General features: G+C 39.3%; 5 protein-coding genes, 1 long non-coding RNA gene and 1 other non-coding gene across 11 annotated transcripts; 4 read left to right on the forward strand and 3 right to left on the reverse strand.

The window, feature by feature from the left end:
- Nucleotides 1-3,010: 3,010 nt before the first annotated feature.
- Vha55 (V-type proton ATPase subunit Vha55) lies at nt 3,011-6,093 on the reverse strand. Its single transcript, XM_022793616.2, has one exon. It carries the CDS (start codon nt 5,909-5,911, stop codon nt 4,373-4,375), a length of 1,539 nt encoding a protein of 512 aa, XP_022649351.1. The 5' UTR covers nt 5,912-6,093; the 3' UTR covers nt 3,011-4,372.
- Nucleotides 6,094-6,266: 173 nt separating this feature from the next.
- On the forward strand, nt 6,267-8,846 carry LOC111245364 (PAT complex subunit Asterix). Of its 2 annotated transcripts, none has more exons than XM_022793622.2 (4): nt 6,267-6,483; nt 7,562-7,664; nt 8,026-8,123; nt 8,562-8,846. In XM_022793622.2, the coding sequence occupies exons 1-4, from the start codon at nt 6,443-6,445 to the stop codon at nt 8,632-8,634; spliced, it is 315 nt and encodes a 104-aa protein (XP_022649357.1). In that variant the 5' UTR covers nt 6,267-6,442; the 3' UTR covers nt 8,635-8,846. The 2 variants fall into 2 exon arrangements, with proteins under 2 accessions (XP_022649357.1, XP_022649358.1); XM_022793623.2 differs by lacking the exon at nt 8,562-8,846 and adding an exon at nt 8,354-8,524.
- A 502-nt stretch (nt 8,847-9,348) lies between these two features.
- On the reverse strand, nt 9,349-11,456 carry LOC111245361 (pre-mRNA-splicing factor ISY1 homolog). Of its 3 annotated transcripts, none has more exons than XM_022793617.2 (3): nt 11,300-11,456; nt 10,071-10,997; nt 9,349-9,854 (listed from the first exon to the last, which is right to left on the reverse strand). In XM_022793617.2, exons 2-3 carry the CDS (start codon nt 10,550-10,552, stop codon nt 9,464-9,466), a joined length of 873 nt encoding a protein of 290 aa, XP_022649352.1. In that variant the 5' UTR covers nt 10,553-10,997; nt 11,300-11,456; the 3' UTR covers nt 9,349-9,463. The 3 variants fall into 3 exon arrangements, with proteins under 3 accessions (XP_022649352.1, XP_086834660.1, XP_022649353.1); XM_086978534.1 differs by having other exon boundaries at nt 10,071-10,776; nt 11,300-11,428; XM_022793618.2 differs by lacking the exon at nt 11,300-11,456 and having other exon boundaries at nt 10,071-10,556; nt 10,743-11,285.
- Nucleotides 11,457-11,714: 258 nt separating this feature from the next.
- On the forward strand, nt 11,715-16,336 carry MED24 (mediator complex subunit 24). Its single transcript, XM_022793612.2, has 2 exons — nt 11,715-11,995; nt 13,427-16,336. Exons 1-2 carry the CDS (start codon nt 11,887-11,889, stop codon nt 16,219-16,221), a joined length of 2,904 nt encoding a protein of 967 aa, XP_022649347.1. The 5' UTR covers nt 11,715-11,886; the 3' UTR covers nt 16,222-16,336.
- A 1,135-nt stretch (nt 16,337-17,471) lies between these two features.
- LOC147757222 (uncharacterized) lies at nt 17,472-18,306 on the forward strand. The gene is made up of 2 exons (XR_015319892.1): nt 17,472-17,580; nt 18,026-18,306. It is a non-coding gene; the product is annotated as an uncharacterized LOC147757222 (long non-coding RNA).
- Nucleotides 17,518-17,624, reverse strand: LOC147757223 (small nucleolar RNA U13). Its single transcript, XR_015322599.1, has one exon. It is a non-coding gene; the product is annotated as a small nucleolar RNA U13 (small nucleolar RNA).
- LOC111245671 (tRNA:m(4)X modification enzyme TRM13 homolog) lies at nt 18,150-23,704 on the forward strand. Of its 2 annotated transcripts, XM_022794318.2 has the most exons (10): nt 18,150-18,572; nt 19,157-19,259; nt 19,404-19,444; nt 19,915-19,996; nt 20,230-20,338; nt 21,017-21,149; nt 21,631-21,781; nt 21,917-22,121; nt 22,692-22,835; nt 23,231-23,704. In XM_022794318.2, the coding sequence occupies exons 1-10, from the start codon at nt 18,436-18,438 to the stop codon at nt 23,674-23,676; spliced, it is 1,551 nt and encodes a 516-aa protein (XP_022650053.1). In that variant the 5' UTR covers nt 18,150-18,435; the 3' UTR covers nt 23,677-23,704. The 2 variants fall into 2 exon arrangements, with proteins under 2 accessions (XP_022650053.1, XP_022650054.1); XM_022794319.2 differs by lacking the exon at nt 19,157-19,259 and having other exon boundaries at nt 18,435-18,572.
- The last annotated feature ends 108 nt before the right edge of the window (nt 23,705-23,812 follow it).

Raw genomic sequence — 23,812 nt, forward strand, 5'->3', positions numbered from 1 at the left:
GACCTACGCGTATTCAAACACGTGATTACGTAAGACGAATAAAGAACGTTATTCATAGTTAAATATTATATAATAGGTGAAGTTTTTGAATTTATAGGGTTAATAATAAGATAGGAGTCGTAGGCAATTGAGGATTAGCCGACTAGCTATAGAATCCTATGTACTTATCCGTTTTGAACCCGGTAACCGTATCATCGTACCATCAAAACATTGGTAACAATTCGATTTCGTCTTCACAATCGAACAAGAAGCGTTAAATTTTTTTTCTCTCGAATTGTGACAAGGTAACATGCGTATTATTCCCATGGTTAATTTCGTTTTTCCATAATCACCTAAACCACTGATGAGTGCTTCAGTCAAGGTTTTGCGGAAGGTCATTTCTCTCGGCTCTTGAACTAGCTCCACGGGAAGTAGTATAAGCTTGGTAGAAATTTCTCCCAGGCTTTTGCTATGTGTGCTACTCACAGCCAAGGCCATTTTCGCGAGAGCGGTGTGCAAAAGCCGATGCTTCGGCAGAACTGCAAAAAAGGAGATCGGCCACTGCACGAATGGTGCGTTTACCTAAATTATTGGGTTCTAGGTGGCCGAAAACTAAAAACTAGCTCTATAAAGCGGCGAATCCTACGGCTAAATATATAATCGCGTATCAAATTAGATGTAAAACACTGTGCTTTCTCTGCTGTAGACAAGTTAAGCCGCATGTAAGTGTCATGAAGAGACGTCAAGAAAAAGAAAGTTTGAGAGAACGAGAATATTCAGAACACCAAATTCTGGGATCTAAGGCGGACGCAGGAAATTTGCACTGTTATTATTGCTTTTTTTCCTACCTAATAACATTAATTATCGTGATAACAATCATTCATTAATTTTTAATCTTAATACCATTGATGCACCATATTTGCAGAGGTTTACTTCTACGCGGACAAGCAGCAAAGAAATAGTCTTAGAGATCCCTCCAAAGCGGAGACCCGCTTCCTTGTGGAGCCTATAAAAACTCGTCATATTTTCAAGATCCCCTGTCAGAGAGACACTTTCTCCCGCCAGTTAGTCATTTATTGAGTCTCTCGTGTTAATCAGCCAAACGTCGGGAATCGGGAAGACGAAATCATTCCTGGCCGGTCCAACAGTGAAGCATCGTGCAGCGCGTTTTGTGGCTACGTGGCGATCCCTTCAACGGCTAGGAGACAGGTTTTTTGAATCAGTATTGGCAAATCCTGCAAATCCTTTGATTTCGCTTCCTCTATATAGATAGCTACTCTACCATGAGTACATTTGCTAGCAGGGAGATGTATATGTATATACATAGCGGCAGCTGGAAATGAACATAAACTCTATTTTATTCAAAGAATTTATATCGCAACAATATAAACCTAGTCAGATGTGTAAACTAGATTTCAAGCTGTAGAGCTGCTTGTAGATACATGTATATATATATATATATATATGCAAGTGCTTCTGACCTCAGCCAGCAGCAGTGCGCTAATGACGCCGATGTTTCCTGTATATTGCATAAAACGTTCTGGGCTCTTAGTTTATATTGCTCCAATATTTTTTGCTCGTAGAGTTACTGAGTCCGTTCTATTAAATAATATTGCGCGAAGCAAATTTTTTAACGCACAACTGAGGATCATTACCTAACTATGATCAGCAAAAGTTCCCTGGATTATTTCAAGTTATATATTCTAGTTGAACGAAATTGGCCGGTACTAGCTTCACAGTGCAAAAACCCCACGTCAAATTATCGTCAGTAGCTGTCTATTCATGTTTCTAGAAGTGGCGTAGATTGTTTTTTATAAACAACATTGCAAAAGGCTATTGTCAGTATCTTTTTACGGTTGATGTTGGCTGCTTGTACATAATAATCGATAACAAAAACGAAACGAATCATATGATTACTATCAATTGATTACTAATAAATACTAGTAATTCAAATAAAAATAATAAAACAATGGGGCATATGTACTGCATGTCGATGTAAATAAGTACACCAACCAACGTTTTTTTAACACCTTTGTCGTTGTTCTTCGCTTCTGTTCATTGTGCTTATGGAGTACCTTTTCATCCATCGGTTTCCATATAATCAATTACTCATCATGTTTATTACCGTTATTATCATATGTTGTCATCGCCTCATTGCATCGTGTTATCATTTTGATCTTAGTAATTGCTAATTACTATCGATTACTAGTACAAGCTTTGGAATTATTTTCGTATCTGTTTTGAATAGTAAAATGTTAACTTCGATATGATCCTACTTCTTAAAACGGAACCAAGCAGCCATATCATGTCCTTGTAATTATGGTTATATGAACAACGTTGCAATGATTGAATAATTTATACATTATTTTATCATATAATCATATTGTTATGACTCCTTCGTCCAGCTACATCAAATAAAGCGACGCCTCTTTTTCGTTTGTTTATGATGATAGTTGTAACCCGCCAATTTTGCAATTCAAGTAAATCCTCAAAATACAATAACCAGATAGACCACTAAACAAGTATCTCACTTATGATAATACTGACATATGCATCATATCTCAGCTATTTTACCTATGAAAAGTTTTCCTTTCTCACACCCTGTAAAGGGTCAACATAGACACCACCGTATTTTTCTGCCAGTAAGACTGACTGTCATAGGCTCAAGACTAATTTTACGGATAAACCTTTTACGGCACAATTATTTACTAGTGTTAATTACTGGTAACATAATCAGTTTGATTTGCGTTTGTCAATCTCTATTGTAGACCTAACGGTGCTCAATCGCACGTTTCATATGGCGTAACGTTATTTCATAGATTCTTGCCATAGACAGGAAAAATTTCTAAGAGCTAAAGATACACGACATTATCGATAAAATACTTCCAAGTGTTTTTCACCATAAGATTATTATAATATTTGCGTGGTAATATTAAGAACTTCCAGTTATGTCTAGATTATTAAAATTATTACCGTTACAAGCTAGAAGCCGTGACAATGACATGCGTATAGAAACGAAGTAACCAAATGATCAGTTTCGCCAACATTTTTGAGCATTCCTCGTATATTTGATTTTAAACACGAAAAAAACAGAACCATTTTTTTATTTAATAATAATTAGCATGCGCTGCGCCACCATTTTTTCATTTAATAATAATTAGCATGTGCTGCGCCTTGTTCATTTTCCATCTGTTCACTTCATTACTTGTCCTTCGTAGAGTTTGTTCCGTCATCTATTATTCATAATTATCATGTCATGTTGCTGTTATATAGATATATATTCACGCCAGACGCACGACTAACTATAAAATAATGCCGCAATACATGCCTACGACCTGTCTTTGCGCGAATTTCTTTTCACGAGGAGTCGAGTTGTGAATTTTGCCAAATCCAATTTCGACCAACTATAAACTCGTTCGAACTATCACACGCACACATCCGTAACATGAACAATAAACAATATTGTATCCACCTTTTGAGTTTTATGTTGGTTTGTTTTGCGTTCTTTAAAAGTCTTCTTTGTGAATTTATTTTCGCTACAGTTGACTATATATGCAACACAACTTTGGAAAAACCCGCAGATGACCTGGTTGGCAGCGGCGACGACTAACCATCATGCCAGTTTGTCAGTCGACTAAAATTTAAGGATCCAACATGCCTTTCTTCTCGGTCTGCATCTCGTCTATCTCTAGTGGCCGTTGTTTTGGAATGATAGGGAAAAGCTGGCTTTACTCAATACGGGTCTGTTCGGCTTTTATACTTTTCAGAATATGATTAGCAGCCCCCCAATTTTTTTTATTTGTTAAATGGAGTTCTGGGGCGGTTACGTGACTAACTGGGATGCGGACCTGATTTCCAATTGATCTGTTTCTGAGCCGCAATCAATGTCATTCACCCATTATCAGCATCGTCGTTGTCGTTGTTCTTCGCGCAATGTGTGTGTTATTATCACAAACAACATGAATGAACAACCCGCTCATCCTATAATTTGACTCTGCAGCAACTATCGGTAGGATCCTTTACCTTCTGCTTTTTTATAAATTATAATACCCTAACTAATAGATAACATTCCATTCCCTGCGCTCTAAGCTTGCTTCATCGATGGCCTTTGACTTCTGGTTCGCGCCCCCTGTCTGTCAGCACTTTCGCTCTAACAGACACAGACACGCTCTCTCTACTTCTGTGCTCTCATCGCATTGGGCAATACGATGATGAGTGAGCCAAGAATATGACTCCTTCCTTCATTTTTGTCGCGGCTAAAAAAAAACTCAGCAAACTCAGTCTTCGACATTGATGAAAACGTTGAGAAGATCTTGCGTAATTCGACCGTCCTCTCTGAAGGTACATATCTTCCACCCTATAACCGTTAACAGGCGGTGTAGTGGTCGATCGGTTAATGGCCGGGCGCGGGGGAAGAACCAGCGGTTGCAGCTCCGGTAACCTTGGCCTCGGCACGAGGGTAAAACTCGGCAAGCAATGAATGCTGGATACGCTTAAGCATCTCCTTGGGGAAGATTCGAAGCAGGTTCCAGCCGATGTCGAGAGATTCAAAGATGGTACGATTTTCGTAGCGGCCCTGCGAGATAAAGTTCTTTTCGAACTTGCCTAGGAACTCAAGATAGAGCATGTCCTCAGGGCTGAGGGCTTCCTCACCGACGACGGCCTTCATGGCGTGGACGTCTTTGCCGATAGCATAGCAAGCGTACAACTGATTAGAGACGTCGGCATGATCCTTACGGGTGAAGCCTTCTCCAATGGCAGATTTCATCAAACGTGAAAGTGACGGCAGTACGTTGATGGGTGGGTAAACCTGACGGTTGTGTAGCTGTCGATCAACGTAAATCTGTCCCTCTGTAATGTACCCTGTTAAATCAGGAATCGGATGAGTGATATCGTCGTTGGGCATAGTCAGAATAGGGATCTGGGTAATTGATCCATTTCGACCTTCGACTCGTCCTGCACGTTCATAGATTGTAGCCAAATCCGTGTACATATAACCAGGGAAACCCCGACGTCCGGGCACTTCTTCACGGGCAGCTGACACCTCCCGAAGCGCCTCAGCGTACGAGGACATGTCAGTAAGAATGACAAGTACGTGCTTCTCGCACTGGTACGCTAGGAACTCAGCGGTGGTTAGCGCAAGTCGTGGGGTAATAATTCTTTCGATAGTTGGATCGTTGGCGAGGTTAAGGAAAAGACATACATTGTCCATAGAGCCGTTCTCTTCGAAGTCCTGTTTGAAGAATCGAGCCGTTTCCATGTTCACACCCATAGCGGCGAACACAATGGCGAAATTGTCCTCGGTAGAATTGTCCATAACGGACTTTGCGGCTTGCGGCCGTTTTACGAGGCCACCCTGTCGACAAATCTGAGCGGCGATATCGTTGTGCGGCAAACCAGCAGCTGAGAAGATTGGAATCTTCTGGCCACGAGCAATCGAATTCATTACGTCAATAGCAGAGATACCAGTTTGGATCATTTCCTCTGGGTAAATTCGCGACCAAGGGTTGATCGGCTGACCCTGAATATCAAGAAAATCTTCTGCAAGTACGGGCGGACCCTTATCAATGGGCTTACCGGATCCATTAAAGACACGCCCCAGCATATCCTCTGACACAGGAATACGCAGGATATCACCAGTAAATTCACATACTGTATTTTTAGCATCGATGCCAGATGTGCCTTCGAACACCTGCACGACGGCGCGATCTCCTGACACTTCAAGCACTTGACCTGTGCGAGGCGTGCCATCGGCCAGTACGAGCTGTACAATTTCGGCAAATTTGGGGAACTTGACCTGATCGAGGATGACCAATGGTCCGTTTACACCGCATACTGTCTTGTAGATCATGCGCGGCTGCGAGATATAATCCCGGGTGACGGCCATTTCATGTTCACGAAACGCCTCTAATCGATTTAGAACCTTCGCCATTCTAAGTTTAAAACGGGAACGCTATTCCTAAGGGACAGAGATATACCTTGCGAAAGCCTTGGACACCGACTGTACTTCACCGGGACAAAAAATACAGCGCAGGAGTAGCGATATTTGACGCACTCACGCAGTGAACGAACTGAACGTACCACCCACAGGATCCAGTTAACGATGGGTCTTGTGACTTTTGATCACCTGACAGTACTGCCAAGATGGCGCGCGCTCGGGGGCGCTGCTAGCTAGCTAGTTGCACGTGACTGGTACGCTGATTCAGTCACGAGTCAGGGAACCAAAAGCCTATGTACGATACCCCCATACTTATTAACCAAATACATCTAAACCATATTAATTTATTATAAGTGCGAAATAACAAAATATATCAGTTCATGCACTCATGCTAGGGAATTATATCCCTAGCAGCCGACATCTAGGGAAAGTTAGTAAGAGACGATTCTTGTTGACGACATTGCTTGATTTTAACGTAAGTGTAAATACGAGATTTTAATGCGTGTGCCTAAATAGATCGAAAAAATGCCCGAAAACTCACCGGTTCGCCATGACAAAATCATCAGGTAAACCTGTTTTTTTTTTGTTTGAACGGCTGGCTAAAGCGAGGTAATTGTTCATTCGGAAATAAAAATATTATTGCTAGCCTATCTGCCTGTCAACATGCTTGTCGCAATTAGGAAGGTGTTGCAAATCGAACATGTTTGTGTAAGATATAGTGCTGTAGCCGTACGACGAATATCACTGTAAATGTTCACCATGGTAATTTAAACTCGAGCAAAATTCGTCAAAACAATCATCAACAATTCCCATGTTCTGATTATTGTTGTGTTCTGAAAAAAAGCATTCGAAAAGAAAAGCAGAGAATAGGGATAGAACATACGACCAGATTTATGAAGTGGAAACTATGTACTATGTACTTAAAGCACTCCTATTCGCCCGGATGGACAAACGCATTCACATTTTTGTATAATAATAGAATGCATCAAAATTTGTTGTAATTTGTAGATACATAGCTTACAATTTCGTGCTTGCATTGTATTGAGTGTATTATATTATATTTTATATATTATTTGTATTTGGACTTTTTAGCTTAATAGATTAGGGATTAGCAACCTGATCGCGCAAGTTTATGCATACGAAGTTATCGAAACGTCTGCACCATACACTGCGAAACAGTTAATATACGGCATCAATCTAATAGCTTGTAGATGTGCAATTCTTTTGCCGTCAGTTAGAATTAACTACGATTTTTATCATTTGTAAATTCGCCAAATGCATCTATTTTGAATTGACAATGTGATTCCGTTTGTCAGCCTTAAAATTTCGTTGTGCTAAGTCGGTATCAGCATACATTGAGTGGCTGTGACAAAACCTTTTCGATTTGAGATTCGATTTGAAACTCAATGGTTTGTTCAAAACAATTTTGTTGCAAATATTTTCCAGTCAACTAATACAAATTGTAATAACTTTAGTAAGGCATTGCAGCTTCGTATAGATTCAGTAAACGTGCTGGGCTTAAGGTTTAATTCACGTGAATATATGCGCAGCATTTTGTAGATAAATCCTAAAAAGAAGCATAGGCCCGAAGAGTAATGGACTGGATCAACATATTATTTCTTGCATTGTTCTGTCATCCAACAGATATAAGCCACCCCCCCTTGCTGCTCCAGGCGTTAACGACGCTACATCTGACTACATGAACGTCCTTGGCATTATCTTCTCCATGATGGGTCTCATGATGAAGGTGCAGTACGAATCAATTCTAGCTATGATCTGTTGTGCTTGTACAATTATTGCTATTGGCAAAAGAGTGCAACCAAAAACTTGTGTCATTGTCTTTAGCTATCAAAACTGATATCCGTTTGAGTTCTGAAACTTAATGTTGTGATATCAAATATAGGAAAATCCAATTGCATTGGCTTGCATTGATAATGGAAGTCACTACAAAGAACACGAGACTTAAGGAAAAACATTCCAGATTTTCTGTAATCTGAAGTTCCGCAAATCTCACCTTTTCTCAACTCTTAAATAAAAGTGATTCTCACCAAGATTCGACCGTTTATTTATTTTCTTCAGACAAGTTCTTTATTTCCTTTGAATTCCAGATGAAGTGGTGCTCATGGATTGCGCTATTATGTTCAAGCGTTACGTACGCTAATTCACGTGTCAACGATGATGGCAAACAACTTTTCAGTAGCTTTATGTAAATACCACTATTACACAGTATTTGAGATACTGCATTCGCAGACTTGACTGTTCGGAATCCTAACACGATGCTCTGACATTCTAACACAAGTTTTGAAAGAAATAAGAAATGGGGAAAGCAGTGTTACATTCACTTAAAAGCTATTTGTAATTTTAAACATGTTACTATATGCAGATCGTTCATGAAACTATCTAACGAAAACATTTATCAAATTACGTCTGTTGCAGGTGGGTGCGTTTTGTAATGACTCGAACAAAAAAATACAATCAGAAAGCGACGTAAAATTGAAATAGTCATAATGTATAATGTACATAAATGTAGCATTTTTAGCGAAAATTAATTTCAATTATCAGTCAAAACAAAAATAAAGCTGAATGTAAAGTTTTTAATATATATAATTACGATATCGTATATGGTTCTCTTTCGAAATTTCAGGTTGTCAATTTCGGCTGTCGTGATGACATATCTACAGAATCCACAGCCCATGACATTGCCCTGGTCTCTTTAGTCAGATTCCTTGCCTTATCTATTTGTCGGTTTAATTTAATCAGTGTAGCATTTTAGCTGCAAGTATATTTACCATCGCACATACTTTGTAACTGGTACTTGTGCATATCCAATCGTGCAATATCCGACTGCCGCCCTCGTATAAGTGCTGACTAGATGTGTGATAATTAATATTGTAAATAAATCCATATAAACTGTTTTATACTGAAAAAATACTTAGTGTTCTTTGTCTATTTTTTATAATATACAATAATACAATGTTTCAGTATTTTTAGAGCAGTTTCTTTCTATTTAGTTCGGAAACAGAAAAAAAATTAAAGAGAGCTAAATATTCTACACGTTTTGTGTCCAATTTTTTAAAGTATTGTGCCCATTTTGTGTACTGCAAAGATGCATGAAATGTTGATTCAGTCTCGAATTAGTATGGAACAATCGGTTAAAAAATAATCCAAGCGCGACACCGACTCCCATGCATAAAGCATCGTAGGCGCTGCTTGTGTTCCCCAAATGTTTACACATTAAAAACGATTATGATATAGACGATATAGAGATACCAACAGATGTGGTTCCGCCATGTATCCCAATCTGATACAACAGAGCATATGGGCTAAAAATTAATAATTTTACAAGTTATTAACGGTCATTAGGTATAACCAACGCTGATACGAGATAGGGGCAAACAACCTAAAGTGATTTTCAAAAATACATTGTCACATATTTATACAAAAAAAATCTAATTTATTTACATACTTGCTATATTACGAATTTAGTACAATTCATGATACATACACTTTGTATCAGCGTATTTCATTAACCGGAAAATAGGTCGTTTAGCCAATTTTGTCCTTATTTACAGGAATTTTTTCGATACCAAGCATTGTCTTGACATGGAATTCCTCTTTTGCTAAATCTGCGCTCACGTATTTTTCAAGTAGTTTCTGTTTTTTTCGTATCACTAATGCTGCTTCTACTTCTTTCTGTGATGGTACTGCAACGTGAGCGACGTACGACCTTTTGGGTTCACTAGACGTTTTGTCACGATCGTTTCCGTTCTGATCAGACGTGGCCCCGCTGCCAGTCTCCATGAGTTCTGTAATCTCCGGTTCTAAAACCTTTTCGTTGATTTGAGCTGCCTTAACTTCTTTCTCAATCTTGGCCTGGGCAGCCTGCTCCGCTTCGTCTTCGAACGGTCTGAGGATGCCGTCATCTTCGTCAAGATAGCTGAAAATTTGTGATAAAAAGAGCAAAATGAAAGGTCGTTGATACACTGTTCCATATTACTTTTGCTACCTTAGATACTATTGTAGGCACGAAAGCTTTTGATAATCGAGGCAAAAGGAAAATTTTTTAAAACAGATGCATTTCAGAAAAAACAAACATTTTAAATTTCTTTTTGGCTAAATTTCAGCTTAATGAAATTTAGGCACGGTTGCTTACCCGTAGTAATCCGGATCGATATGCTTCATCAACTCGCCTCGGGTTTTTCTCGGCGGCGGTGGTGCTTCCGATTCAAATAATTCCCTAACTCCTGGAAGATCTTTGGCTGCACCGAAGTATTTGTATCCTCGATTTCCTGGCACTTCTTTGCCTTCTGTATCTAATATTTTTGGACCTATTTTCGAATAATCTGTACCACCAAGTTCCTTTATTCTATCCTCCCAGTGGCCCTTTTCCCGAAGAAGCTTATTAATTTCATCATTCAGGTCACGTATCCGATGTTCACCGAGACCAGCGTTCTGAATTTGAGCTACTTTACGCGAGATCTCGGAGATAATTTGCCGGCGCCATTTCTCCGCCTGCTTTATATCGTAACACGACGACGCCAAAAACGGTCGGCGTTCTTCGTTTTTCTCACCGCCGAGTTGTGCAGCTCGCCAACGGGCCAACGTTGTCATGGCTTTTTCCGCGTTGCGAGCCATATCTCTGTCGATTTTTTTTTACTGATTATTTGCTACTTTACCTGTTCTGCAGTTCATTCACTCAATGCGCCACTTTTTGATAAATAGTCCTCGACACTATTCCGACTAAATGATAGCCTGAGTTACAACAGTGACTCTTGTAACAATAACGAGAAGTATCACAAAAAAAAACTGTCACATGTGAACTCACATCGGCGCATTGACGGTCACCCATCCAACTCTGGCTGAAAGAACATATCAGACGATTTGGAACGCCGGATAGTTTACAATGCGAACGGCACGAACGATGATAATCCTGATCATTGTGATGACAATGTAAACAACGTTTAGGGAAGACCCTAGGAGCTAGGCGGAGGCGTTGGGAATCAATCCGACCATGAGCTCCGCTAGGAGGCGTGTGATACAACGTACTTAGCTGTCCGGAACCCGTTACACTGCATGGTATCTATATAGGACAATTTTCGTTGAACTAAACATAGAGTCAGTTTTTCTGATAGAAAAAACTGCGTTCATGACGGATAGATATATTTCAAAATTACAAATTATATAGCTTTTTTTATCTAATGAAAAAGAGTGATCTTAATGTATACAGTGTTAATGTAGGTCAATATCTCCCCGGTTTAATTTTGTTTATAGGTAATTTTACCTATAACGATTGTGCTAACGATGAAACAATAAATCGAATTATTACTGTATCACAAAGGAAGGCCTAATAAACGGATTTGTCATTTCGAATTACCCCTTTACCTTGGAGAAGACCTAAAATGAACCGCATATTTTATAAACAAAATTTGCAGCTGCATTTGTTAGCAATATCTGCCAAATTTGTAGAAATCATGTGACGACTTTTCAGTATGTGGGAACCTAGGAAAGACTGAAAAGCACCACAGTAATTTATGACCCTAAAAATGTTTATAGTGATAAATTCCGCCAGGGGGCGTATGGAGTGCGCTGCAATCTTATAAAAAGAGTTGATAGTCCACATGGCCACCCGCCATCAATAAACATTTAGTAGAATTATATATATAATAAACAGTCGAACATTTGGGTTATATGGAAATGAAGAAATAGCAGGACAATACAAAAATATGCATATGTAATACACAGGTACACAATAGGTTTACGACAGCAATTCAAGTTGTTGTTTAGTGATTGGAGAAACAGTTCGTCTGCTAACTAGCCATAGCGGCGAATTGTCAACAGACGAAAGAGCCCGGTGCCGCGGTACTGCAACTAAGGTGCAGTATTAATTCTATCTCAGTGAGTGCTGACAGAATCTTCGGAGTTAGGAGGGTGCCTTGCATAGCTTTTCCGTTTTTGGCCAAGTGGCAAAAATGGACACGTCAAAAACGAGCTCGATCAAAAGCCTCCTAATGCAGGCCTGGCGGGAGAGGTGGAGCGATGTCTTGTGGGGTATTAATATTAAAAACGTCCTTCCTAGGGGTGAGTACGAGAAAGGCAACGACAAGACCTTAGATTGTCGATTAGCTATATCTTAGATACACTGACCAATTCTTTTGCAGCTTTAAATAATGCTAAACGTGCTACAACGCGCGCAAACACCTGAATCTGATTCTGATTTTGCCGCATAACAAAATGCGATACATTTAAGTGCGCAATAAATACGGTTCCATTAAGAAAATAACCTGGTCAGCCTCTGTTCCGGCATAAATTTGAACGAAATGACAGGTTTATACGACGCTGATGGGGTACTTACATTAGCACTCCACCTATTTATTGGACGCTGAAGTGAGGCCTTTTTTGTGTAGCTTGAAACGAAAGCTTAGTTCCTGACATATAAATAACTATATCTTATTATAAATATTTTTGTGCTACTAGTCACACCAAAATCATGTATAATTAATCAGTCATATTTTGTTCACTTTTGGCAGGTAAAAGGTCAAATGCAAGTATATTAGGTATTTGCACACATTAAAATCACTAAAGCAGTAAGTCGTCTTGTATCTACATATTACGCTTTAATAATAATTGCAACTTCGTGCCGCAAATTGTATTGGGCTCTGGTTCGTTTGTCACCATTGTTGTCAGCAGTAAACGGCGCGGTAGCTTTTACAAGTGTCTTATGATTATCTTCTACATTACTTGAATTGTTTAATATTACTGTTTTACTGGCTCACATTATATACAAGATAATGAATCACGAAGATGCAGAATTAGAATAATATTTATTATTCTAATTCTGCATCTTCGTGATTAATTATCTTGTATATAATGTGAGCCAGTAAAACAGTAATATTAAAAAATTCAAGTTTATATTTTGTTGCATTCACTGACCTCGCAAAGGTCTTGCCGCCACAAAGCAAAATTTGACGGCTTGTTCTTTGGATCGAAGTCTGTGTTATATGCAGATTAAAATGAACATGGGTTGTCTACTTTTATAAAATGTATAGCCTCGTTTAAATACGCTCCTATTAAGAGTAGAAATTAGTAGTAGTATAATTTGCTATGGCTTATGATTATGGAGAAATATTTGTTATTAATAAACATCATATAAATAATACCTAAAAATATACAATAGTAAGGTCAACATTATATTAACACATCATAATATTATGCGATTTCGATGCGATATGGATTTCCCAGACAGTTATAAACATCTATTCCATCTCTAACAAACATATCTGTTCCAATCAACTTAATAGTTGAGCTACTATTACGAATTAATTTGTTCATTTTTAGTGCGCAAGATGCAGCGAGACAAAAAGTATTATCGATGAGTTTAGTCTTAAATATATCCTTGTTATTCTCCCCATAACATCTAAGTAGCGCCATCCGCGCATGACTTCCCTGGTCGGGATAATCCCGAAAAACATGTGTTGTGCATGCCTATACTAATTTGCAGTCATTTTTCAGGTGTTTCTGGAGACGTGTATGATTTAGCTGACTGTATTCTACAGCAAGCCTTGGTAGGGCCCGGCCCGAACGAGTTGTTTATGTCGTATCTCACGCACTGCCTGTCTTCGCAGGTTATATCATACGGAGCCACGTTTTCATCAGTGGCGCGGTTCGACGCGCTACACAAGGCGCAATGTTTACAGTCGCTCTTGGACCTTGTCGTTGGTATGGAACAGCGGGTCGTATGTCCAGGCAACGAAGAGGAATGTATTGCGTTGTGCAAATCGACTGTAAGCATTGCGCTGTGGCTATACAACTGCATGTTATACGCAGCTGCCAAACAGGAACCGGCATACGTTCAGATACTCGAGATGAGCGCATCGTCATTGGCTTTCTTTAGTCAAAACACATTTCTCAAGGCCCTCCTGTACATTGGTCGCTGTGAGGAAAAAGGAGCGTATCAGTCACTCCTCGAACGGCATGCTGAGGCTCAGCAGAAACTGGCGGGGGTTCAGGGAGCTGCTCGAGAGACTATCGACGTCGCCTTATCACTTGTGAATCGGCTTGACGAGATGAACAGGATTCCGTCGGAACAAAGCCCACGGAAGCCTAGTGCTGTGATTGGCCTCGTAGCCAACGTCACAGTCGAGGCAATTTTAAACCCATGCAATTCTGCTAACAATGTCGCCGACGCCCTGCAGTTGACGCGGAAACTGTTGAACATTCCCGGGCCCGTCTTCTACTCGGAAATTATTCGTTCGTGTGTAATGGGCTTATCAGATAGCATATACATATCGGATAGCAGCCAACAGATTAATAACCTACGATGGTCCGAATTCACGTTTCTCAAGTTACCTGTAATTCTTGAAAAGGTTGGCAAGAATGATCTCGATCTCTTGAAGGGTATCGACATGGTCCTTTCCTGTAAGTCTCTGCTAGATGCCGCTGACGAGAAATGCAATATCGACTGTATGGGCCTAATCGTCAACGAATTGAGCAAAGTAAATGTAATTGGCGAAGCGGATGCGCAAGAAATACGGTCGAAGCGACAGTCAAGGCATAAGAGTGATGGACCTAAAGAGGGCCCGTCACCTGCACCAATTTTGATCTTGAAAGCGGAGCCGACTCTACAAAATGTCCTAGGCATGCTCGACAACGGCTGCAATCCCGAAGCACTATTATCTGTGCTGACCCAAATGCTTCGCGAGTCGAAATTCGAGTTAATTGTGTCTGCTGCTGTTGGTACAGGTAAACTGAATATTTTAGTGCAAAAATTGATAAATATCAATAATCAGAATAACGCGTTCGTCACCGAAAGCGGAGAAACTCGAGCCATCCTATTCGATATTACCTTTCTAATGTTGTGCCATATTGCGCAGACCTTCGGTGTGGACTCAGTCGTAAGGGAAGAGACAAAAGACTCCGTTTTTGCGCAGTGGGTACCCGACTGTCTAGTGCATCCGAACCGGTACACATGCCCAACAAAATTTCTTTCCAAGGCAAATCCCGAAAAGGTGGAGCTTCTTCTGCACCAGATGTTGAGCGCTGGTGAGAAGAATGAACCGTTAGATTTTCGAACAACACACCAACAATGGTCAGATCTGCTTTACGATGTGCCAGCTGCAGTGAAGGAGATTCTCAAAGGCTGGCAAGAGGAAACACTCGCAACGCACATGGTAAAATCGATTATGCAGCAGATCAAGTCGAAAATGTGCTTCCCAGCCGTCTGTATTAGCGCTTGGCTCAGCTGTCATATTAACATACTCCACTGTAATGACCAACTAAAGCCGAAGAACGTCATGTTAATATATGGCTTGCCGAACGTCGATGATAGCTCAGGCGTACTTGACTACTACAAGTACGCCCACGAAATGATGGTGTCGATTGTAAAGAAGATGATGTACTACTTTGTTAGCCAGAAAGGTCAGAAAAATACGAGCGCACTTGTAGAGAAAACGCCTCTATGGACAGCTGTGGAGGAGATTTTCGACAATGTGCATTCAGGCGCTTGGATTGATATTACGACGATTAATAGTCTTAACGGTATCTTAGATACGGTAGGACCGGTTTGGTTCTGTGACGCACTAATACGCCACGCGTTGAAGTACCAACATCAGGACGATTTAAATTGCGCAATTGAGCTCGCGTACGGATTGTTTCAAATTGACGTACAGTTGTGCGCTTTGGCACTTCTTACCAACGTTCTGCCTAACTACTTATTATGGGAGAGCAAGCAGGATTTTCTTACCGAGCCAAAGGGATCGGCGCTTGCGAAGCTCGTCACCCTAACAACAATAACCGCGCTGACTCTGCGCCGAAATTGTGGCACCAACGGAAGTTCAGATCTGCGCAAGACGTACGCGGTGTGGGAGATGAAACTGCAGGAGTCGCTGCTAAATCATTCGAAATCGAAAAACAAGAATCGTCGCATGAACACCGATTTGGAAAGTCTTGAGGATACGCCGTATGCTCTACAGTTTCATAATAATGAGGATTCTCTAGAACCATTGGATCGTGCTATTGCTGAACTTTTTCGCCTACTATATTCAATCGCTACCGAGCCCGTGATCAGCCAGCGGTCATTCTTCCCGTTGGAACTATTTCGTCAATTTGTGACGTGCGGCGACCCGATCGTTGCTTCGCAAGTACTGCAGTTCTTGCCGTTGGGCTTTATCTCACAGCTTGTCCGCGCTATGCCGCAGTCATTAAGTCCGAGTCTAGTTCTCGCACTCTCTTCATTCACAACTCCCAGGACCCGTAAAGTTGTTGCGAGAGCAATTTGTCAATTACAAATTACACAAGCTATGAGTTAAAACGCAACGAATTTGACATTACTGGCCAACAAAAAGGTCTGTACATATGTAATATATTATGTAAATCTAGTAGACCATAAATAAATAAATTTTTATTTGGTGTGTAGTCCGGTTAGATTTCTGTGTATTTTCTCACTTCTTTTTAAGTAATATAAAGTTGCCGATAGTACTAATTATAATAAACTCTTCTCCATACGCACAAAAAATATTCGAACGGTATATTCGTATCACACTTCAATTGCACGTTGAATTTAACTCCCTGCGATCTACTCAGTAGTTTGGCTGTCATAAAAAGCGACTCTTTGTTGGCTGTGTGCGGCAATGTAAAAACGCCTGTGGCAACGCGGTGATCGAGATTTTTTTTTTGAATTGAGGTAAAAGCTTTCGACTATATTGATCATGTCAATCCACCGAGGCCGCTGACTTTGGCTTAGAGTTGATCCCAAAGAAGTACAAATCAAAAGCATTAACAGTTCGAAAACCAATGAAATATTTTACGCGCTGTACGTAACGATACGAAATACGCTTGAAAATGTTCGTTCGACCATTTCACGTTGTGCGTAAAAAAGAGTAACTATCGATGTTTAGGCTATTAATCCAGGTGTCAAATATAGCAGATTATAGTAATGATTGTGCATAATAAACTAAATTCTCCAAAATAAAGATATAATATACTGATATTTGGTTCGATCGACAATTGTCGAGAAAATATGGAATGCAATTCAGGGTTAGCTCGATGAAACCAGTGTTCAGAAGTTTTTCAAATGAACGTGCTAGCTGTATTATATATCGAGAAGCCGAGCCATCCGCCGATTCAACTACAAATATATCTAATCGAGTTGATAGTCTCTATAAAAATGTTCGCCAAAGCCTATCCTTGTCGTCAGAACAAAATGTTCTAATTTAATGATAATATCCTACCCTGTTCAGGCTGATAGATATTTTGATACTAAAAATCATTTTTACAAAACTTTTCCTCTGTAAATAAAAATCTCGCTTGTATAATTTTTTCCCCAATAACAACTTCATTTTCAGGATTTTGTAAGACACCAATGGTTTATAGTCGACAGTACACAACTTTCTTCACACAGGTCGTGTAGCTTGCCGATAATCAGAAAGGAATGGGTGATTTCTAAAGAACGAACACAGGTGAATATCTACAATAGAGCAAGTTGTTTAAAAGCTGTTCACTGACCAGTCACCATTGAAAACATGTAGTCTATAATTATACATGCATTTAAACAATCTTTAGCCCCGTAGCCCAGGACGATGACCCCTCATTATTCGACCAGCAAGAATCAGGCGGGTCCCGTGCGAATGCGTAACAAGGTTATAGCGTCACACGTGTCACCATGGAAGGTATGACTCCCGACTCATCATGCTTCTGAACTGGTCAGAAGGATCATGACACGTGCAATGACGCCGGCATGTAGTCGATTAGATGCATTGGCTAGAGCAGCTCATGAGCAAATGATAAATTTTTCGAACTCTACGTTCTATCTAAGCATAAATGAAACTTAATTCTATCCTATCACGCTATATTTTTCTAAATATCAGATTATATAACAAATGTGATACTGATAGTTGAAGCTGGCGAGTGCAAACAGTTATTTATGTTAAATTTGGATCACAGATACAGAGTAGAGTGCTCAAGTCAATATGTATTGGCGCTATAGGGGCAACAAAGTAATATTTCCTAAAAAAATTGCTTTTCTACAAATAGAATCCACCACCTCGGTTTATTGTCACTGATGAGAGCTAGCGAGCCTAATCAACTAATATCGATTCAATTTCTTCCCAACAGGCGCAATTGACATCGAGGAAGGCCTGTTAATAATTCAATCATTGCCCTCCTTCACGGCACTTTCATTTGTTTACGAGGGCACGTGGCGAGCAGCCGATTCGAACGCAACTGAGCAGCCGGTAAACATGGACCAAAAGCTTCGCAAAGCGCCGAAACATTACAAAGATCTCAACATCCCTGCTCTAAAAAATACCTGCAAAGACGTTTTTACACCGATGCGGTTGAATAAGAGTGCAGTGTGGTGTACTCTGTGTACTTCTGACATTCCAAAAGAAAATTGACTTAGTCTTGGTTTTCTGGAACATCAGAAGGTCAGGGTGGTATATTTAAAAAGGTGTTTTTGGAATCTCACGTCGTCCCTAAAATGAAATTTTAGAAGAAAGTTACTTGTTATTGAAAAATATATTGATATGCTAGGCGGAGTACCATCCAAGCACACGCTTGCTTCTAATGAAAGCATCAGCAAACGTCAAGCTAAGAAAATGCAAAAGGAGCTTGAAAAAAATCGGAAGAAAGAACAGATGCTGTTAGCAGATCCTCATTTTAAGTGAGTTGTCTGTAACTTTTATTATTATTATTATTATTGCAATTATTCTATGGGTATATGTGAGTAACGTGTGTGATTCCGTAAACTTGTTGGACTTCCCTTGAGGCTTGTTCGTTTTTGCAGAAGCTAAGTACGAATATAACACGATAACAGATTGGATGGAAAATAAATTGCGACGATTTACGTCAACATATTTCTTTAGTTAATTTCAACAGTTAATTCAATTTCTTTAGTATTTCAATGAATTCAAAAATAAAATTCGTTCTGTAAATCCGTTGTTTAGTGAAACTCGTTTAGTGCTATAGGACTAAAATGGCGATTACTTTCAAATAGTTACTTTCATCTTAATATTGTGAGTGCATGAACGAACTAGAGACCAAATATATTGTATAAAACAACATTAGGTCTTACAGATGCTATTAACAACTACGATGTATTTATAGTGTAGGTTGTTTAAAGAAAGCAGTGAGGTGTCGGACTAGACAGCTCGCAATTGACCTATTTTCCAGTCCTTTTATGACTGTCTAAGACCGTCGGGCAGTTATATTTTATTCTAGGGAAAGAAATGTTTAATTATTTTTTAGGCAATGCCAGTTCGTCGTGGTGAAAAAAAACCGTTTATGCCGGCAACGCGCAATCAAGGGCTGTGATTATTGCGGCGAGCATCTGATGACCTCGGATCAAAGGGCAGTTAGTCGTACAAATAAGTTCTGTTTTGCTAGAATTCGAATGCTACCCTACATGACCTTAAGTGTTATTTATTAAAGCATTCATACGAGTTATTCCTAAATCACGAATGTAAAATTTATGCAAACTTTACTGAACCCACAGGGCGATTACGCTCGGATGCCATGCCCACTGGATCCATCACAGTAAGTCGCTTCCTAGTCATTTAAGGTTCCTTGTCAACGAAACTATCAATAAACGTACGTTTTGACGGACATATTTTTGATTCACCGACTTTCTTTAGGGTGGCACGAGAAGCTTATTAAAAACATAAAACTGTTTCCCCACGTACTCATAGGTAAGCTATACATGAATGAAACGTCAATAAGTCTGTTTAGTAGCAGACAGGCTTGTTTTTTTAATGGAACTAAAATCTCCTAGAATAGTTTGCTTTATTTCATAATATTCTTTCATTTAGACGTTTACGGCAAAACGATTTGAGAAAACGTCGTGCTTGGTACACAGTCATGCATAACTTATATTATAAACACATTTAAATCACATGAACAGTAAGAATAAGAGAATTACATATACAATCTAATATGGTTCTAATATGAAGTTTCTGCAAAGGACGTTAAGTATGTTTAAGGTTTGTTTCGCTGTTCTGTTTATTCAGTTCGTGCTACGAGCATCTGTTAAACGCCCACATCAAAAAGTGCAATGCCCGCGAAAAACCACTACCCCCATACCTTGTAAAGGTAAGAAACGTGACAGTGACATAATATAAGACACCCGGTAAGAGTGTCTTATGTCACTGTCACGTTACCGAGTTGCTCAACGCTTTGCATTTTCATTAACCTGGTAGCATACATATCAATTTGCCATAATGTTCATCCATGTATATATATATGGGTATGTGTGAATGAACAGGCCACTATTTTAAAAATGACCATAGCCAGCTCACGTGATTGCTTTTGTTCGCTCATTGCAGAATATCAATGGAGAGGACGTGCCATCACCCGAAGAGAAAATATCTGTGCATACTGTTTCTGATGAAGAACTCCAGGCTCTCATACAACGTATTGAATCAATTTATGAAAGTAAGCTACATAACATCGTATACAGCATCGAACTGCAAACTGTTTTCGTTTTTTTTACTTTTGATGGACCTATATGGGCTTTTAACGCAAACCTAGCGCCTTAGGTACAGCTCAAGCTGAAGACAATTTCATGTCGAAAAACTGTGCGATAAACAGTCAGTAGAAAGATGTTGCTTGGTCTGTTACATTTAAACGCGATTTCCACGGTTATTCTTCTAGTTGATTTTTAGAAAATACACTGACACCATTCATGACGCCCGGCATGTTAAGTCTTCAATGTTTTCTTTGCTTCCGCCAATTTAGATGAAGTTTAAACAGCAATACAAAGAATAGAAAAAAATGCATGAGACAGTTTATGCAGTAGATGCTTGCCTTATTTCTTTAAGATGTTCCGACTTTGTTCATATTCTCGTGTGTTTCTTATCTACGCTTTGTCCGTGTTATTGTCTAGGATTTATGACGCCTTTATCAAGAGAATCGTAGGAGCTAAAATTTACTTTCAGAACATGATAGCAATTAGATGTGTATATTTATTTTTGGGCTCTTGGGAACGGACCTAGTGTAGTGGTTAAAATAATATCGATTAAGTGTCCGAGATTGTTGTTGAGTTTATCGAAGGATTCAATCTACTTAAGCCATCTTATTCGCTGATGTCCTTTTGATACGCCTCGTTCCCAGGTTCTGTATCACACGTGATGCAATACGAAAGCACATGCCATTTATTAATAGTGGAGGAACTTACCAAATTTAAGGATTGTACCACATTAGAAAAACATCTTCGCCAGCAGGGGCACCTCATCCAATTGCTATGGTTAGTAGTTCCCTGAATTTGCTGTTCTAATCGAATTCGAAAGACAGTCGGAAGGGACTATATATATATATATATATATATATATAAATTTCTATTATAATGGTATTCGTAAATGGTATAATAAAAGCCTTTTTATAAATAAGAATGTTGATTAAATGAGTGAGTAAGACAGTAAGAAATGCGGTGCTTATAAACCTAATAAATTTCCCCAGGGGAGACAAACATTTTTTTCAAGCTTGTTATCTATCATAAAGCTATCCATAAATATCTGTAATTTATACTGAATTAAAACCGGTAAACAGAAAAAGGCACAATAAGTATGTTCAATATTGATAAAGCACTCTAATTTATTTTCTTGGTAGCTCTTTTATACATTCATTTAGCAAAAGCATATTTGACCTTAAAATTAAAACATATTTTCCCTCCTACTTCCAAATGTCACTACAAACAAATCCTCTTTCGATCAATTTCTGCTGTTTAGTGACAAAGGATTAATAACAGAAGGCCACATATTTGTGGAATTCGGCGCGGGGCGCGGACAGCTGGCCACGTGGGTGATGCGAGCTCTTGGAGACAAAGCCGTACGGAAAAGCGCGTTTGTCCTCGTTGACAGGGATTCTCAAAGATATAAGGTATCCAATCTTCGATGATCTTTTGTTTATGGAAGCTTGACCTCCATACTCGATGAACTATAATATAAACCCGTTCGCTAGGCATGTATGGTTTTTGCGTAGTTGAGTTTGCATATTTTTCTGTTTCGTTTTAAGGCCGACAACCGCTTTATTGATGAGTGGGGACCATTCATTCATCGAATTCGTGCTGACATTCGTCATTTGTGTATCGAGCGTCTCGAACCATTCAAAGTGCATAAGGACCGTGTTGTGGGATTCTGCAAGCATCTCTGTGGGGTTGCTATCGATCTTGCGCTTCGATGCATTACCAGCACTATTGGGTACAATAAACTGCCTAAAGGTGTGACAATATATATTACTTACTGAATATATATGAAGGTCACCACATTTGCTTGATTCTATAACCAGTGAATACAGTAATAACGAGGTTCTTATTTAATCCAATAATTCGAACAAAATATTCTTTGATTAAAAAACACTGTTTTGAAAGTAGTGGTCAACTTACTTATTATTATTAGTTCCCTCGTAGGCGTGCCCACCAGCCACTTTCGTTCTCAATGTTATCCAACTGCTAAACTAAGTGTTTCGCACCTTACATCTAGTATTTACGCCGACGGGTAACTCCCAGCATAAAACGGAGTCTGCCTACACCAGTTTTTGAATTTAGACCACCTTATATGTTCCTAAGTTTAGTAGGTAAACCGCATTGATTATTTCTGACTACAACGAATCACTTCATTATTATTTTTCTGCATACGTCGCCGTAATAACGAGCTACATCTGGTTGGACATGAATATTATCTGACAAAAAGATATTTGGAAAAGAGTTAGAAGAATGCAGACTTCACTGCCGGGAAGAACAACTTTTTTGGGATATGCATGCCCATTTATCATCTTCGCATATTTCCAGGTCTGGTAATGGCAGTGTGTTGTCACCACCGTTGTGAGTGGCGCTGGTATACAGGAAAAAGTTGGCTCGAAGGCTTAGGGATAAGCGAAAGAGAATTTCAATTGCTAGCGTCCATAGCAGGTTGGGCTACCTGTGGAAACGAGTGTAAGTGCAACCTTTTGGTAGTCGTACCATCGAATAATTTAAAGCGAATAATTTTAATAATAACAAATTTCAGTTGTGTACCTATTCGTGATGCATATTTTAACTGATTCTGAGGTTAGACTAATTCTCAAGTTTCCTTTTTACTTGCTCTATTACTGCTGATTCGAGTTCGTTTGGTTTCTATAGACAACGAATCAGGTAGTCTTCAAAAATATTTAGAATCAAGTTTTTGAGATAACTTACCTATAATACTTAGCGTATTTTTAGAAAAATATGTTGTTTTACTTTTTTTTAATAGATATATATATAATTTTTGTCGGAGTTCAAGCTATTTCATATTAACATTTAGAAAGTGATATCCTAAGCCGCGTGTGCAACGCCTGAATTGCTTCCAGCTCGTTCAACCAAGAATCGCTGTGGTCGGAAAACTGAAGATCTTTCAGGCAAAAACGGAACGGCGAAAGCTCAAGTCAAAGCTAAAAAAACACTCTTTCCAGACAAAAACGGGGAAAGATCACTTATTGCGAGCATCATTGAACCAAAGAAGTCTGAGGCCAGTGAAACGGCCAACTGTGGGCTCATGAGGCCTAAAGAGCTTGATAAAAAGGGGCACATATCTTCTGATGTAGACCAAGAAAAATCTGGACGCTATCAAGCCATGGGTTTGAGTCCAGATCGGCGCACGGAAATTGGTTATAAGGTTAAAGCCATACTGGACGAAGGTCGATTGAAATATCTTCGCTCTGTGGGAATGATTGCCGACCGAGTTAACTTTATTTCAAAGATCTATACACCAGAAAACTTTGCGATTGTCGCAACGGGTCCTACGGCACCCCAATAAAGACGAACTTAATTATTGAGCAAACTTATTAATATTTTTTTGCTTGTTGTCTGCAAACTTATTATAATTTCAATTTGTTATTATTTCAATTTGTGTTAGATTTGTTCTACAAAAGGGTTATTTGAATTTTTTTTTA

The sequence above is a fragment of the Varroa destructor genome, unplaced genomic scaffold, assembly GCF_002443255.2.
Source record: "Varroa destructor unplaced genomic scaffold, Vdes_3.0 BEIS01000002.1, whole genome shotgun sequence".
Lineage (NCBI taxonomy): Eukaryota > Metazoa > Arthropoda > Arachnida > Mesostigmata > Varroidae > Varroa > Varroa destructor.